Source organism: Mus pahari, chromosome 5, assembly GCF_900095145.1.
Source record: "Mus pahari chromosome 5, PAHARI_EIJ_v1.1, whole genome shotgun sequence".
NCBI lineage: Eukaryota > Metazoa > Chordata > Mammalia > Rodentia > Muridae > Mus > Mus pahari.
In genome coordinates this window covers 156,949,222-156,967,054 of record NC_034594.1, presented here as the reverse complement: position 1 = coordinate 156,967,054, position 17,833 = coordinate 156,949,222, and the positions used below count along the sequence as shown (strand labels likewise).

The 17,833-nt window shown below is 41.4% G+C and overlaps 1 protein-coding gene across 2 annotated transcripts in view; it reads left to right on the top strand.

Annotated features, from left to right (window-relative positions):
• The window catches only part of Mark1 (microtubule affinity regulating kinase 1), a 103,805-nt gene that overhangs the window by 55,796 nt on the left and 30,176 nt on the right, over positions 1-17,833 (top strand). For both annotated transcript variants that reach the window (XM_021197697.2, XM_021197698.2), the window contains exons 4-6: positions 13,294-13,342; positions 14,464-14,529; positions 16,350-16,420. In XM_021197697.2, the coding sequence (XP_021053356.1) occupies positions 13,294-13,342; positions 14,464-14,529; positions 16,350-16,420 (186 nt within the window). The remainder of the gene's footprint in view (positions 1-13,293; positions 13,343-14,463; positions 14,530-16,349; positions 16,421-17,833) is intronic.

Here is a 17,833-nt window from a genome sequence, read left to right as displayed (position 1 = left end):
AGAGCTCAGTGTATGCACATGTGTGTGGGGTTGTATGTACCTATGTGTGAGCATGAACCCCTTCTGTGGTGTCAGAGCTGTTTGCGGGATGCTGTGTTGATGCTGGAATCCAGACTCTGTTCTGTGATACACTGTTAACAGCATCTGGGGCTAACCCCCGAGTCATACCTCTCCAGCCCCATGTTTGGAGGTATGTAGAATTCTTCTTAGGTAAATACCTAGTTCTGAATAATATTCCCTATACGTGTGTCATCTTTCATCACTTCATTTGATTCTTCCTTTATGCAATTCATCTTAGATGTTAAATCAGAGTTGACAGTGTTCCATCAAGGAAGAAAACAAAGCAGGAAGGGAGAAAGAGAAAGTAGGACTGGGATTGTCTGGTAGCCAACACTGCCCATTTTATTTCTTACTTCAATGGGAAACCTTCTCAGATATAAACTTCTAGCATTTTAAAAATGAGGCAGGGGCTGGAGAGATGGCTCAGAGGTTAAGAGCACCGATTGCTCTTCCAGAGGTCCTGAGTTCAATTCCCAGCAACCACATGGTGGCTCACAATCATCTATAATCAGATTCGATGCCCTCTTCTGGTTTGTCTGAAGACAGCAACAGTGTCCTCATATAAATAAAATAAATCTTAAAAAATATTTTTAAAAAAATGAGGCAACTGTTTTAGTGTATGAGCTGTATATAATTTATGGTGAAATAATATCCATTGAGATTTCAGTAGCATATAGTAGGATCTGATGACAGATGTGTTACATAGGTAACTTTGATCCCTAAGAGAAAATCTTACAAGAAATTCTCGGTTTGCTATGTTTACCTACAACTCCCATGATTCCAGTGTAAGACTGGGACTCTGCACCCGTGAATCAGAACCTTCTTCCCATTGCTCTCGGCGCCAGGCAGCTCTGTGTTTTTATGCATTTCTTGGTAGAAAGCTGTCTCTTCAATATTTGGGTTCCCTTTAAACTTTCCAGCCAATGAAACTGCAGAGTGTGACACATCTGTTCAGTGAGGACGGTTGACTGGGCTCTTTTTCTGGGACTATGAGCTGATACAGTGCTGACATGCTCTAGTCTCCGGGGAATGGCTCTTCTCCTAACACCAGCTTTCATCCGACCTGGATCACCAGTGTGACTGACAGAAGGTCTCTCTGGACCGGTGAATCACCTGAAGACGCTCATGTGCCAGGGACTCTGGAACACACCAGCTGCCACACTGCATTCAGGGCCTTGCCCACCTCCAACACATATTTTGTACTTTTCTTGGATCACACCATGGATTACAATGGAGTGATTTCAACTGACATTTGGAACTTCTGCCCCGTCACCCAGTAATGTGGCACCAAACTTTGTCTTTCCCAGCAGAGTCAGGAAAGTCATACAACATTAACTTCACTAGGTGGAACATTTGACCATGAAGCTGATCATTGCTGTATTTGTCTAAATAACTAAAGATCTGCTTGCTGATGAAAATATCTGGGAAGAGCCTGTTAATCTTTGCCTAAAGTGTTGCTTTTCTAAACACAAATGATGCCACTTGTATCTTCTAATCCTGTTCATAGATTTACTCTCTGTGAAAGTATTTTTAAAAATACCCAGTTCATGGTCTGTCTGGCTCTGTTTATAGAACATTTAGACTCGTCCTTACCCAGCACATCAGCACATCTCCCAGTCAGCCATAGCTCAAGTTCAGAGTGCAAAGAGCAAGCTGTTTGCTGGTTAAGTCCTGCAGGCAAAAATAGTCAGTATGACTCCATGCTGTGGACATTGCTGTTAAACAGAGATGACGATGGGACGCAGCCTCATCTTGGTCTCATCGTTAGAAGCATTTGACTGAATCTTACTCTGGTTCAGGCTGCTTGTAAGCCGGTTTATTCCGTTCATTCTCTTCTGTTTATAGGAATATCCCCTTCCTTTTTCAACAGCCCCGATAGATAAAGGGATCTAAATATGAGTACCAACTGTTTAAAACCTCTCAAATAATGAAGTTCTTTAAAGTCGTCTGGTCTTTGGAAGTGTGTCTTCACTGTTTTCAACAGCGTACCTCTGTCACTTGTTGTAAGTAATCAGAGTCTAATCTGATGAGTGCCACAGTCTAGAAAGGGTTTCAATTCTCCCCGCTGTATAGCATAAGAATCATCTCACAGTCACTTGTGTGGGTTTTGGTGAATGGTCTGTGAGCCACATAGTGACCTCTGGGGTTCTTTTAAGCTCTCTGTAGTGCCGGGTGAGCAGCAAATCAGTGGGATGACTTTGTTCATAACTGATAGGCTTCAATGGAGGATTTTCATCTTCTCAACCATGGCCTTTCTGAAAGTGGGCACAGCAGTTTATCAGATGGTAGAGGTTTCCACACTTGAGTCATCTGCGTACATCTGTCTCTGCTGACACTCATGTCACCTGTGATTGCTTATCTAATAACACTCTAGTTTTAATTGTATGATTCTGTGTACATGGCTGTGTTTACCTGCATGTATGCTTATGCACCACATGCACGCAGTGCCCACAGGCCAGAAGAGGGCACTGGATCCCCTGGAACTAGAGTTACAGCAATTATGAGCTGCCATGTGATGCCAGGAGTCAAACCCAGATCTTCCAGAAGAGCAGGCAGCACTTTAACCACTGAGCTGTCTCGTCAGCCTCTATTTTCATTTTTTATTGTATTACACAGCACAAAAATAGCTCTTTGTGTCAAAGTTATTCCTGACAGACAAAATCTGAAGAAGAAAAAACAAAGCAAGAGTCAGATATGATAACATATGCCTATAATTTATGCTTCTGATGAAGATAAGGCAGGAAGGAGGACCATGAATTTGAGCCCGGCCTGGGCAACACGGTGAAACCACATTATTAACAATTCATTATTAATTAATTAAAATAAAAGCCAAACTACCACTACTCAGAATTATGTTGTAAAATAACAGGTTATATTAAAATTGTATAGAATGTGATTCTCTGTGCTAGGACATGAGAGATTTTCCATAAGCAAAGGTATAGGGATGTCGGTAGCTGAAATCTTAAGAACATACTTTATTGATAACTCATCCATTTGCTGCTGGTATTTTGTGATCTGAGCAATGGATGAGAGTTTTCCTGTAATGCCCAGACCTCTGGTAGGCTGAGTAAATGTCCCAGAACTTCTGTAAAACAGTCACTACCACATTGAAGAATGTGGTCACTGTGAGCACAACAGAACCAAGTAGTGTTCAGTAGAAATCAAGTATGTAAAAGAGACCACAGAGTTATTGGCAAATAGTTCAAACAAGACAAAAAACACAAATTCTTCAGCGGTGTCTCTTAGTAGGCCTACCTATCTGGAATATTGAAATGTCAATTACTCTGGTGTGTTCAACAGATTTGTAGTTGAGTGAATCCACACATGTGCTGGGTGTTCGCCCATACAGCTCTTGTTACATGTGTGTAGACTAAAAGGAACATATTGCTCAAGTTCGATTTTGGTCAATGAAACTGAAGTGATGAGAGTATTAATTTTTTGTGTGTAAACTGGGTTGTAGACTGCAAAAGTTGTTTTTGTGTATATGAGTACTCTGTAACTGTCTTCAGACACACCAAATGAGGGCATTGGATCCCATTACAGATGGTTGTGGGACATCATGTGGATGCTGGAAACTGAACTCAAGACCTCCGGAGGAGCAGTCTGTGCTCTTAATTGCTGAGCCATTTTTCCAGCCCCAAAATCTGTTTTTAAATCAGAGATGATGAACTATCTTTATTCCCCTCCTCCCATCTCTCCCTCTCACACATCCCTTTTCTTTCTTTTCCCATTCTGCAAGGATGCTGCGGCTACATACATTAGCGAGATGACCCCTGATGCCCACTTACATACCGCTCCATCCTCTGTGGAACTAGCAATCAGCAATGTATCTCTGACCTTGATTTGGTACTGAACAAGAGACTGAAAATAAGGGTGATCATGAAATTATAACTGAAAGTTATATCTTTTTCACACAGAGAAGGAAGTGTGTTTCACACTGTGATAGATTTTGAGGGGGAAAGTGTTCAGGTGTTCTAGAAAGTGATATTAGTAAAATTACTGTATCTTCCTTAAATATGAGCTGTGTATTCACAGTAAGGCCAGACTTTCTGAACTCAAACTGTGTTTCCAGTTTATCGTGCCCTCTTAGGTTTCAGGGAGAGTGTGCAGTGACATGTTCTTGACATGTTTCACAGGGTGCACACCTCATCCACAGGCAAATGTGTATGGTGAGTGCATACTGAGTGAGCACCTGTTTGTTCCTGTCCTTCAGATTAAGTCTCCAGCCTTTCCGAGAGGCAGACTTGTACCATTAATCCCAGCATGCAGAATGCAGAGGCATGAAGAGCTCTGTGAGTTCAATGTCAGCCCAGCATACATAGTGAGCTTCAGGACAGGCAGAGCTGTGTAAAGAGACCCTGTCTCAAAAAGAAAACCAAAACAATTAAAAAAAAAAGACTCCAGTCATTCTATGTCTGAATGTCTGGATGTGATAAGCTCTGCTTGCTAGGGCTTGCTGGCAGCAGTCCATGGTCTTCAGGAGAAATTGCTCTGTAAGATTGTATCCAGCCATCATGTCTCCAGGGTTATCTGGCAAGTCATCCCATGCATATTTTGTCCCCTGGTGATTTATGATTAAAAATTTCCCATTTGATAGAAGTAAGTGGAATGAAGTGAAGAAGAAAGGCAGTAATTAGAAGTGAACCTGTCTTACAGTTCACACTAAATGCTACATAGACTCTCATTAATTAATTCCTGATTTCACAAATATTTATTCAGAGATTTTTGTCTCTCCACATGTTTTTTGTTTGTTTGTTTGTTTGTTTTATTTTATTTTATTTTTCTGTTCTTGGCTTCTCCCTTTCCATTTCCTTTTAATGAGGTCATTGTTCTGTTGCTGGCCGTTATATGTAAAGCTCTGTGCAGTTTATCCATAGGACCTCTTCTTCTATATTCTCTTCTTAGGCTGAGAGGTAACTGGGCATCAGTCTACCTACTGGTGAACTCTGAGTTTGTCCCTCTACCTTAGACTACCTTTAAACCTCCTTGTAATCTCCTCCCCAAGTCACCCCAACTACAGGATTGAACTGGTGACCTCTCCTTACCTACCTAATACCCCCTCACCCCACCATCCTGTGACCTCTCTGTGAACAGCAGCATGCCCCAACACCATGTGAGCAGCCAACCTGAGAAGCACCCCAGCTGCTCTCCTCTGTCACCACGCTCACCTGAGGGTGGCTGCCCTCTTCTGTGTGGCCTGCTCTGTTCTGTCCTGCTTGTCTTCCTGCAGACATGTGTGTAATATGCTACCCTGTGCTTACACTTTTAGGAGTTCCATCTTTGTAGCTTAGGAATCAGCCTCATTAGCACATTACCCCCGAGGACCACCACCTCCACAGCTCTTCACTTCCCCTCGTGCCCCATCCCTCCAGCTTCAGTTCCATCTCATCCTTTTTATTCTCTCCTAGTTACCTGGCCTTTGCCGCCTTCCCCACCCCTTAGCCTGGCACTAACGCCCCTCCTCACTTAGTTCTTAAACGTTCCAGGCCGAGTCACTTCCTTAGAGACATTGTTCCTGTTCTCCATGACAGTTTTCAATCCTCTTTCCATACTAGGATTAGGCACTTGTAACTAAGGAATTATTTGGTTCTTTGGCAGTAGTTTCATTGTTTGTATGCCAGTATTCTGTGAACCTTAAAACTTCTGATTACTGGGCCTTTATTAACTATGAAATATGTATCTACTTCCACCATGGAAGAATTTTCTCTTGAGAGAAGTAGAAGAGGCTAGGAATCTTAACATCATCTATAAACTTTAGCTTGATTGTTTCAAAAGGTATAGCCCGTTTAGTTCCTAAAGGAACCTTTCACACACACACACACACACACACACACACACACACACACACACACACACACACACCAATGCAACCAGCTAGGTCTGCCTCTTGCTTTCCACCCCAGAGGCCTGCTGCGTTTGCACTCACCTTCCCCATGCCTCCAGCTAAGTCCCCTCTTTCCTTCCCGTAGGCCTGCTCTCTGCCTTGGGTCTTTCCTTCCCTGGGTGTCCAACTAGACCCTACTGGATAGGGTCCCGCCTTTCTCCAGGACCTCTCCCCTGCCCATAACATAGGCTCTGCTTCCTCCTACCTTGGAGGCAGTCTATCTCCTTTGCAACTGGCTTCTCTGAGCTGCTGGATAGGCCATGGCTCTGCCTCGGAGTTCTAAGCTAGCTGGGGCTATATAGTGAGTTGTAGGCTACTCTGGACTATGTGAGAGACCCTTTTCTAAACAACGAAAGAAAAGAAAGCAAAGTGCTACTAGTAGTAGTTTTATAAAATATCTGATGGATGTCCCAGTAAGATACCTGAAGGCTAAAAATGAAGTGACATAATGATCCCATAATGTTGACATAATGTTCAAACATGAAGCTGAACATTTAATCAACAGTGTTCTGTTAACATAGGCACAACATATGTATAATATCTCAGTGAATGAGGCTTCCAAGTGCATCTAGGAACTGAATCTCACCTGTAGGTAAAACAAGCCCACATTTCAATTTATTAATGGGCCAAAAAATGCTGCCAAGAATGCAGACAGGATTATTACAAATCACAGTGATGGCATTATTACAAAATGCATCTCTGTCCCCCCTAAAGCCACATCAGAATGAAGTACCTGAAAAGCTAAGAAGGTTGTGCTGAAGGACACCAATTATACGGGGCCCCCACCCACTTCTCCAAGTTCTGTGTACTATAACTGAAGTCAGCCAGGAAAAAGCAAGAATCTACAAAACCATCCCCCGTCTTTAAGATAAGTGAGCCACAGACAAGTCCTCTGGCATGAGGAGACCACGGGTAGCATGGCTGCAGGTCTGACTGAAATAACACATCTGGCTGACCCTTGATGAGAGGCTTTCCATAGAATTAGGATGGTAGGTAACACGAGGCCAAAATCTACTAGTTTGAATACAACATACCCCCCACAACACAAAAGAATAGTAGGCAGAAGAAATGGAAGGGATTGGAAGGAAAAGAAATTAGTTGAGAAGAGAAAAAGAAAATTCTCCTAACTGAGACAACTACTGATTGACACCTGATGCTGACCCTGGCCTGACTAGGAAGGACTGAATAGAACAAGATCCAAAGGGATCATTTGGTGACTTCAGCTACCTGGAGCAAAGCCAGGCATCTAGAAGGAAGTAACAACGGCCCTGAACAATTAGAGTAGCTGTCAGAGTCCACAAAGTAAAGGCCTTGCTTTATAGCCAAGGCTGCCGTTAGTTCTTGTAACACAGTTGTAACAAATATTGACTTTACCATCCAGCTCACAGCAGACCTGAAACGTGAAGCCCAAGGGACCTAGCTCTGAGAGCTCTCGCTGGTGCATGTGTGCTGGAAACTTCATGGTGCCACAGCTTCAAAATGAGAAAGAAGGAAAAATCAGAAACTCGAATAATTTGGAACTGAAATCCTGTGAACACACTTTCCTTACTAGTCCCTAGGCAACTGACACATGCAGAAGGGGTGGCGGTGGTGATACCTGTCCATCTGTCAGGCTTACTTCCATCTAGAGGCTCTGCTCCCCTCCCCCTTCCTAAGGAAAGGCAAGCACTGGTAAGATTGGCGTCTTGCTAGTGAGACTTGTTAAAAGATGCCCAGCTCACTAGTTACTGTCCTGCCCCTCCAACTCAGGGGGTTTCTGTAGAAGACTGCTGCCATTAGCTTCGCTCTCTATTCTCCCTCTCCAGTGCTCACCTAGGACACAAAGAGTCCTAGGCAGGTACTGAGTGGGAACTTTTTTTTAGATTTTGTTGACACAATGTGTTCATTTGGCCAGAATTCTCTAGATTCAGAATAAACTATTAGTCTGTTAGGACTGCCACCATAACAACATCCCACAGAATAAGAGGCTTAGATAGAAAGTTTTATCTCTGCAGGCTCTGCAGGCTGAAGGTCAAAGAGGAAGGTATTTGCAGGGTTGGTTTCTTCTGAGCCTTTCCTCCTTGGCTTGCAGACAGCTGTCTTCTCAGGCATCCTTGGTAGCTCTTCTTCCTAGAAGGACACTGATCATATTGGCCTAGGGTCCTACCCTTATGACTTCATATCACCTGAACTCTCTTCTTACAAGCCTTTTCTCCAAAAACTGTCATATTAGGAGCCAGGAACACACTCTAGTCCATATCAGATAGTGGACCATATGCAGCCAGCATGTGTTTCTTTAGATGGAAGGATGATTGATGGGGCAGGATTCTGGCAGTCCATTTTCTATAATTAATATGCCATATAAAACATCCTATGATCCTTCTGCGATTGCCATCATTTTAACTTTGGTGGTTTGAGTAAGAAGAGCCCCATAGGTTCATATATTTGATTAGTCACTAGAGAGCGGAGCTCTTTGAAAGGATTAGAGGGACTAGGAGGTGTGTCTTTCTTGGAGGAAGTGTGTCACTGGGGTAGGCTGTAAGGATTCAAAAGCCCACACCAGGCCTAGTCTCTCACGTTGCCTTTGATCGGATTGTAGAGCTCTCAGCTACTTCTCCAGCACCATGTCTGCCTGTGCTGCCATGCTCCCGTCAGGATGACAATGGACTAAGCCTCAGTACTGTAGGTAACCCTCCCATTAAAAGGTTTCTTTTCTAAGAGTTACCTTGGTTATGGAATCTCTTCACAGCAATAGAACAGTGACATTAGCCAGTAAGCTCCTGCCACAGCATCCCTCTATGTTCTTAGTTGTTAAAATGATCACATTCTTTGTCCAAATCAAATGTTAAAACAATGTTTAAGATATCTTTGAGATGTATGAGCCTTAATAGTTATATATTATTGTTATAATTTTTTTAAATTACTTTTTGATCAGAACTTGGATTCTATCTATAAATATCTTTTGTACATCATCTCCAGATGGAATTGGAGTGTTCCTTTAAAGTACTATTTTTGTTAAATGTCTCAGTTTTTACAAGATTACTATCCCAGATTTATCTGTTTTTGATAAAATAGCTACATTCCAAGTTCCAATCAAAGACTAAAAACTGATGAATCCAAAATGTTGCACAAAGGCCCAGCTTTAAAATATCAACAGCAACAGCTAAATGAACAAAACTTCATCACTGTGGAGGAATGTCTTGAAGGGCCCATAACTCATCAGTTCCCTCAGACAAGCCATTCTCAGAGATCCAGACATCAGGGCAGAAACAGTGGCTCAGAGACAAGCACTGCACCCCTGCAGAGCAGTGATGCTTAGTTCTTAGCTCAGAGACAAGCACTGCACCCCTGCAGAGCACTGGTGTTTAGTTCTCAGCACCACCCTTACTGGGCAGCTCACAATTGTCTATAACTCTAGCTTCAGGGAATGAGACAGCCTCTTCTGCCATGGATGGGAACCTGCACACACAGGCATATATAAACATATTCAGACACATTAAAATAAAATAAAATAAAATAAAATAAAATAAAATAAAATAAAATAAACATTTTTAGAAATATGCAGACATTAACCTGCTTACATTTTAAGAAAAACTACTGACCTGGCAATGATTTTTATTAAGAGTAACTAATGCTCTCTGTGTGACAGCGCTGTTTTGTTCTGTAACCTGGCACACTATGTCAGGGAAGAAGAGGAGGTGAAATCAGGGAGCCAGAGGATCTTGTTTCTGCCCTGGATCATGGAACAGTAGTCCCTCAGCACACAGGCAGGTCCTGTGCCTCTTACAGAGCAGGGCAGCAGCTACTGTGTGGTGTGGGAATAAAGTGGTTATTTAAAGAGTAAGTTAAAGTAAGGAAAATCTTGAAAATAATACAGAATTTAACATTTAAATTGAGTACATAACTATATATTCTTTGACCTAGGTAGGATGAACACTTCTTCTATAGCTTAAGTTTTCCGGTTAGAATTGTACTTACTTAGCATGGATAACATTCATAAAGTTTGAGTAGATTTGTCACTATTTCTAGTTGTGTTTTATTTCATAAAAGGAGATTATAATGACAATTGGGAAGCAATCTGCCAATTAAACCCTATATTTAATTTTAATCATTTACACTTACTTAACCCACACCTTGGGCAGCAATTTTATTAGTAACTTGTTTCTGATGTTTTCAAATTATTCACTTTATTGTATTACAAATATGTGGCTCATTAGTTTATGTAAAATAAAATTGTGTTAGATAGACTCCAAGGCAATCCCCAGTAGTGCCAGTCTCCCAGAAGTCACTTCTTCCTGTCATGCCTTCCACAGATGATGGACAGGACAGAAGACTTTCTTCAGACTGTTGCATGGGGGAGGGAAAGGGATCTTGGTCCCACGGTTATGTTAAATGGTATGAACTGTCATGCTGGCTTACACCCTGGGTAGTGGTTCTCACCCTGCCCAGTGCTACAACCCTTTAAGGCAGTTCCTCATGCTGTGGTGACCCCCAGACATAAAATTATTTTGCTGCCACTTAATAACTGTAATTTAGCTACCATTATGAATTGTAATATAGATTTCTGATGTGCAGGATATCTGATATATACCCTCCAAAGGAGTCACATCCACAGGCTGTGAGCCACTGCTCTAGAGGTTATGAGTGCTGGCTTGAGAAAAATGGTAACTTAAAATTTACATCAATAAATTTGCTTACATGCCCTTCAGAAACAAAAGGATGGGAGAACATTGATTCTCGTCAGAGAACTTTTCTGGAGCTGAGCAGAACAGGACCCAGTAGTTCCAGGAACCAGAGGAATGCTGGATGCTAAAGCCATGTCTACCTTAAAGCAAGGGTGTCCTGAGAGAAGGCTGGAAAGGTAGCCTTACTTGGTCACACATGCTAAAGGTGTTGGGAAATGTCTGTGTGCACTGTTAAGTGTTGGCTTTGAATTCTCATGGGACAACCTAATAAAATTACTTTACCATGAATTTGAATGTAAAAAGATCGTTCTGAATGAGTTTGGAGTCCACGGCAAACCCATGCTTTTTGAAGCATAGTGAAGCACCCAGGAAGAGTGGGGGGCGGGCAGGGTCAGGATGCTACGAGCTGAAGGCCCAGGAGCTCCTGTAAACACTGGAAGGAAGAGGATGTGGCAGAAAACTGAGCAGTCAGAGAGGAGGAAAGAGGCAGCTGGAGACAGGAGGGCGTGCTCCAGGCCCGAAGTGTACTGAGGAGAGGTCAGCAGAAGGCCAGACATCGGGATCGTCTTCAGTCAGGCCAGGCACAGCCGTGAGCATAGTGAGCCTGCATGTGTGTCCTGCTCACTCACATATAATTCTTAATTATTAAATGTTAAGTTATTATAGACTTTTAAAAATGAATCTAAATGAAAGTGTGTGGCTTGTATGTTCTCTCTCTCTCTCTCTCATACACACACACACACCCTACAGGCTTACATACTTTCTTGATCTTGTGTAGGAATCTAAAGGTATCTAGGACAAGCTTTTTTTTTTTTTTTTAGCATCTAAACCTAAGTGGTTTTTCAATTGGGATGTATTCTTATTGTATTTCATTTTGTTATTATAAATGTGGCCACAAACTAAAATGTATCATTTCAGTCACTGTTGATGTACAGTTTCGTCTGTGTGATACCCTCGAGGCTCCCCCTTGCTGTGTGCTGACTTCCCATCCGTATTCTCACATGTTACTTATCCACTCACCTGTTTGAACCCGCACTTTCACTTTTCTCAGGCTCATGGCCGTAGACTGCATGGTAATTCTTTTTTAACTCCTGTAGGAATACTGTTCTGCACGTCCTGTGTCTTTTCCATACCATCCTCTCAGCTGACCCTCCGCCCACTGTGCTGGAGGGTTCTGAGCTTTCCCGTTCATACAGGTTTGCTCTGCCCTGTCCTGTTTTATATGGCAGCGGTCGCCTGAATGAGTGTCAGCTGTTCTCTCACTGCAGATTTGAGTTTATTCCCCTAGTGACTAATTATGTTGGACATCTTTTATGCTCTCTTAGGCTTTAGTAGATCATTACAGAAACATCGCTCGTGGTTACACTAATTTTAGATTTTATTCTTACAAAACATGTCTTAACAGATTTATTTTATGTTGCCAATTTTTGGTTCTTCTATTTTTTTTTTTTTGAGCAAATGCTGCTTGATTTTGATTTTGACTAATATTTATGCAAACAACATAAAGGATTAAATACCAAATCATGCTCTTTTTTTAATTTCATGTTTTCTCAACATTTTATTATGTGCCATGGTGTGTTCATGGACATCACCTTGTAGGAGTAAGTCTCTCCTACCATGTGGGTACTAAAGACTGAACTCAGGTCATTAAAACTGATAGCAGGCACTCTTACCCACCGTGACCATACCACTGGCCTGACAAATTGTACTCAGAACTGGAGAGATGGGTTAGTGGTTAAGAGTGCTGACTGCTCTTCCGTGAAACCTGGATTCAGTTCCCAGCACCCACACAGTGATCACAACCACCTGTATGTAACTCTAGTTCCATAGGATCTGATGCCAGTCTCTGGCCACCATGGGCACTAAACACATGTAGTGCTGTGCATACATGCAGGCAAAACACATACACATAAAATAAAAAGAAAGACATCTGTTTGGTTTTGGTTTTGGTTTTCATGAGAGTGTTTCTAGCTGTCCTGGAACTTGTTCTGTAGACCAGGCTGGCCTCAAACTCAAAACTAAACAAATCTTTGAAAATAGCCCTCCCCTTCTCTTCCTCCTCTTCTTCCTCATCTTCTTCTTCCTCTTCTCCCCCATATTTCAAGACAGAGTCTCTAGATAGCCAGGCTTATCTTGAGTTCATCCTCTTGCCCCAGCCTTATGTTTTTGGATTTTGGATGGGCGTGTTCTACCTACCGCACTTGGCTATTTTATTTTTATTTGATATCATCCTACAAGTCTACTTAAAAGCGCATCTGGATCTCTCACAAAGTGTTGGGTCAACCAAAAGGGGTGACTTGGGGGAATCTGACCCAAGGCAGCTTGTTTCCTTGGCTAGACCCTGCCACGTAGCTTTCATTGGCGTTTCCTCCATCTTCTCTTCTGCTTCTGTTCCTGAAGAGTGCTTGAAGAAAGTGTAAGTTTCGTTATGGCTAATTTTACGTGTCAAACAGTCCATCTCGTCAGGGGTCTTTGAGAAGTCAGGTCTCCATGAAGTTAATATGGAGGGCAGAGCTGCATTGCTCATTATTCAAGACTAGAACCAAGAAGAAGATCTCTGCTTAGGTTCTCTGCCAGAATCGACAGTATTGCAAGCAAGTGATTGCTATTAAATGGAAGTGCAGTTGGTGTCTGCTTGAGCTTTTCTGTCCCTTAAACAGGAAAATGTCTTATCTTTTTTAACAGTTGTTCCGAGAAGTACGAATAATGAAGATACTGAACCATCCTAACATAGGTATGAAACCTATACGTACGAGCAGTGACAGAGTTTCCCTGCATTGAAAGGCATTCGAATGTGTACAGTTTTATGTTGCTCTCTGTAAAGAGAAGAAGGTGAAGGTCAGTGAAGGTGACTCTTGGTGCAGTGTCCCGACCTGGAGGCTGGTAGCTGACCTCTGCTGCTGCTCTCCTGCTTGACATCACACATCAGTACAAGTGGGCTTCTGCACACAGTCTCCTTGTTAAATCAAAGAGTGCACACCACTGGCTAGTAACAGAGAAGGCGAGCATACACTTTACTAATTAACACTTGACTTTAATGCACTTTTGATAGGCAAAATAATGTTGCATTTTGAAGTAAATTAGATGCTAATTTCGGTTTTACTGAATTGTTTTAGTAAGTCTTGATTTTGTCCCTTTTACAAATAAACTTATTGATCAGATAGGCTATATAAAATCACTTGATTCGAAATAGTAAAAAAAGATTATTTTTAATATACTTATTTTTAAACATTCTCTCTTATATCTTTAAAGGTTTTCTCTGTATGTAGCCACTAATGTGATTATTCCTGGTGAATAATCTCCACTGTGTTAGTCAATTCTATTTTTACCAGAAGTTATTTTTAATATCATACAAATATAAGTTTGTTTGTTTTTTTTTAACCAAACATGGATGTGCTATATTATCTTATTGCTGCACTATCTCTAAGCTACATTCAGAGCCTATTTTCCTGATTCTAAGACATTCCCCTTCCCCCACCCCTTGTTGTCATTTTGGTTTTGTTTTTTGAGACAAGTTCTCTATAACCCTGGCTGTCCTGGAACTCAGAAATCCACCTGACTCTGCCTCCCAAGTGCTGGGATTAAAAGCATGTGCTAAAAATATTCCTCATTTTTATGACTTCTTCATCTCAAACACTGTTTTTAACTCTAATAGACTGCAGATCACTTTGTGGTAAGGTGTAAGTAGTTTCCTTGCATGGGAGTAATGACTCTCCCATGCAAGTGACTTTTATTTTAAAGTTAGGATTACTCAGTTTAGCAAGTATTCTAACACCCTACTAACTGTTGCCTGTAGTTGCAGAAAGAACACCATTTTATGCTGTCAGTTACAGAGTTATATTTTCTCTTTTTCAGTGAAACTGTTTGAAGTTATTGAAACAGAGAAGACACTCTACTTGGTCATGGAATATGCAAGTGGGGGTAAGGAGCAGGCCCGGAGAGCGCGTCCTGTTTGATGGACATGGAGCTGCTGGCTCCTGGTAGCTCCTGTAACGTTTATGCCTTCATCTCCATCTGTACTTTACTAACATATCCTTGAATAGCCTCATCACAAAACTTCAGTTGGCCAAGTGTGAGAAGGGAACGGCAGAGGCATGCTGTGCCAGAGTTACTACTGCAGTGTGTTAGCTGGAGTTAACACTGTGAACACATTCCAGAAGCAGCTGCTCTGACAGCTAGCTAGAGCATGCCTTCATTTCTTGTTCCCATTGTCCCATTATCAGCCACTCAGTGCTTCATAAGACGCCATGTCCCATATTGTAGACATTAGTTTCATCAACATACATCCATTACATATTTGATTGTTCATGGTTTACTTGCATGCTAGGGTTCATTTGCATAAATATCATATATCGGTGTATTTAAGTACAAGTGTCATTTATCGAGTACTCACTACATGCCTCTGCACCAAGCACATGCATTGTGTCATACAACCCTCACAGCATCTAAGCAGACTCTGGTTAGAAACAGACTCCTATGGGGGTAAAAACTTTTGTTAACGTCCCTTGGTATTAAATACCTGCTAATTATGGCGGCTACAGCAGGGTACATTCCTAACGGTTGGATCCAGAAGTCTGAGACTGTAACTTGGCTATACTGTTACAATATAAGTATACTGTTAAGCCATCCTGTAAGTGTTTAATTTACATGTGTATCTACATTTTACAGCTGATAAGGTCATAGAAAATAAGTTTCTCTGCTATACTGAGGAAATATTTCAAGATTTTAGCTTAACATTAACTTTTCTAAATGATTACAGACTACAGAAAGATATAGAGAGATATAGATGCATAGATTCAATAGAAAATTTCAACACTCTTTGCTGTTAATGAGCTCTGCACATATGTGTTGCATGTCCACTGTTCTGTCATGGAGATGAAGATGCAGATGCAGATGCATGTATGGTGCAGCTGTGATGGGGTTGGGGCACCCAGCAGGTCATATCAGGCAGCAGAGTTCAAACAAGGGTGACAGGCTTCCATGTCATTTGTGGGTAAGTGCCAAGGTGTGTGAGGACATGAGAGAACAGAGGCACACTCATAGTACACACACAACAACTCATAGTACACACAGTACACACAGTACACACATAACAATTCATAGTACACATAGTACACACATAACAATTCATAGTACACATAGTGCACACACATAACTCATAGTACACATGGTACACACATAACAACTCATAGTACACACATAGCAACTCAAAGTACATGTAGTACACACATAACAACTCAGAGTACACATAGTGCACACATAACAACTCATAGTACACATGGTACACATGTAACAACTCATAGTACACATAGTACACACACAACAACTCATAGTACAGGAAGGAAGGATGGACGGAGTTGAACCAGGCTATGTGATGGAATTTAAGAGAATGCTTGTGACTACTGTGTAATGGAGTCTACACATCAAAGCCAAATGTGACTTTGCCCTGCCCTGTGGCTTCCCTTCATTAGAATGGATAATAAAGAGTGGACTATTCCATGTAACTTTGGAAGTAGAGAACACATTTTCTTGGTTATTTAAAATGTTTTTATAAGTCAAAAATTGCTACAGATTCTCAATTCCACATGTAATTCTTTTCCTATTTCTGTGTTAGTTTGTGACTTGTATGAACAGCAGAAAATGGTGGACCAAATGATTCTTGAAAAGAAAAGCCAAAGCTTGGCGTTGTGTATATTGTTGATCAATGTGTGTTTACTGCCTGCTTTGTCTTTCTGACTTAGGTGAAGTCTTTGATTACTTAGTTGCCCATGGAAGAATGAAAGAGAAAGAGGCCCGTGCCAAATTCAGGCAGGTATGGAAAGTGCTTCTCAACTTTGTTTGGCTGACATTATTAGTGATGTGCAGTGGGTTCTATCACAAACCACTTTGAGAGAACATAGGATTTTTTTTAAAGAATAACTCTTCCTTCCACTTTTTAAGACTGGAAAATTCCTAGAACAGAAACCCATTTTTTTTTCAGAATTTCACCTTAAAATAATAATTGCACATGGTTATTTTGAAATAACCATGAATGGTAACACTTTGTAAATTAGATCAGAGTTTACCTTTGAGTGCTGAAATCTCAGACCAGACCAAGGCAGAGAAGAAACGCTCAGTCCTGTATGTAGCCAGGAGTGGTCATCAAGTCCTGCCAGCATCAAGTCCTGTGCATCATTGTACTATTCTCTCCTATGAGTAAATATCTGTTCGTTTTAAAATTCACTCGAGAAAGAATACAGTCAGTTTTGTTTAGCCGTATGTATGAGGAAAGGGCAGGCGTGTCAGGAGACGGAGGTCGGGTGCTCACGCTTCCAGCTCAGCATCATCCTGACTTACTGTACACAGGACAAATGGAGGGGAGGGGATTCCTTTTTACAATTTTTTTTTTTTTTAGGAAAAAAACTTGCATATAAAAAAAATTGCACACCGAAGTTAACTGGACCAAAGTCTGTTCATGTCAGTGAACTCGTACACAGTTAGAGGAGTCCATCAGGACTGAAGCTGCGAGACATGAGTCACACTGCGAACACTTCACACTGTCACTGTCGAATACATCTATGCACTTACCCACAACCAACCAGTCAGAGCTAGACAAGGTTGTCTTTGTTTCCTCAGGACCCATGTCCTGTGCCTGTGCCAAGTCCTTTCTCTTCTCCTGTGTTTAGCCTTTCTCCTTTTCTTTCCTCTGTGTGCCCACACGTACATTTGTTTACATATGTGCATATACTACATATACACATAGATCCAGAACATGAGGGAGAACGTGTGGTTTCCTTAGATTGTGTGACCTCACTTAATATTATACATCCATTTCCTTTTAAATGTTATCATTTTTAATGTTAATATTATATTTTTATATACCAAATTTTCATTAACTATTAGTCTGTTGTTGGACAACTAGGCTGAAAAAAATCAGGTATACTTTATAAATTATATAGAAATGACTAGTGAATTGTGAATTGTCCATAAAATATACTGAAGAAAGCTTCAGCAATGTCTCCCAGACTTGCCCTTACAGCTTTAAGAATTTTTATTTTAAAGTAGTTTAGCTCTTCATCTGTGAATGCTACACAGATTCTGTAGTTGAAGCTATTCTGCAAACAGTCTGTTTGAGCAGCATTTCATGGAGGCTAACTCACTGAGTAGTCCTTATCACCGAAAGTGATGGGGGCTAAGTCACTGAGTAGTCCTCAGCACCAAGAGTGATGGGGCTAACTCACTGAGT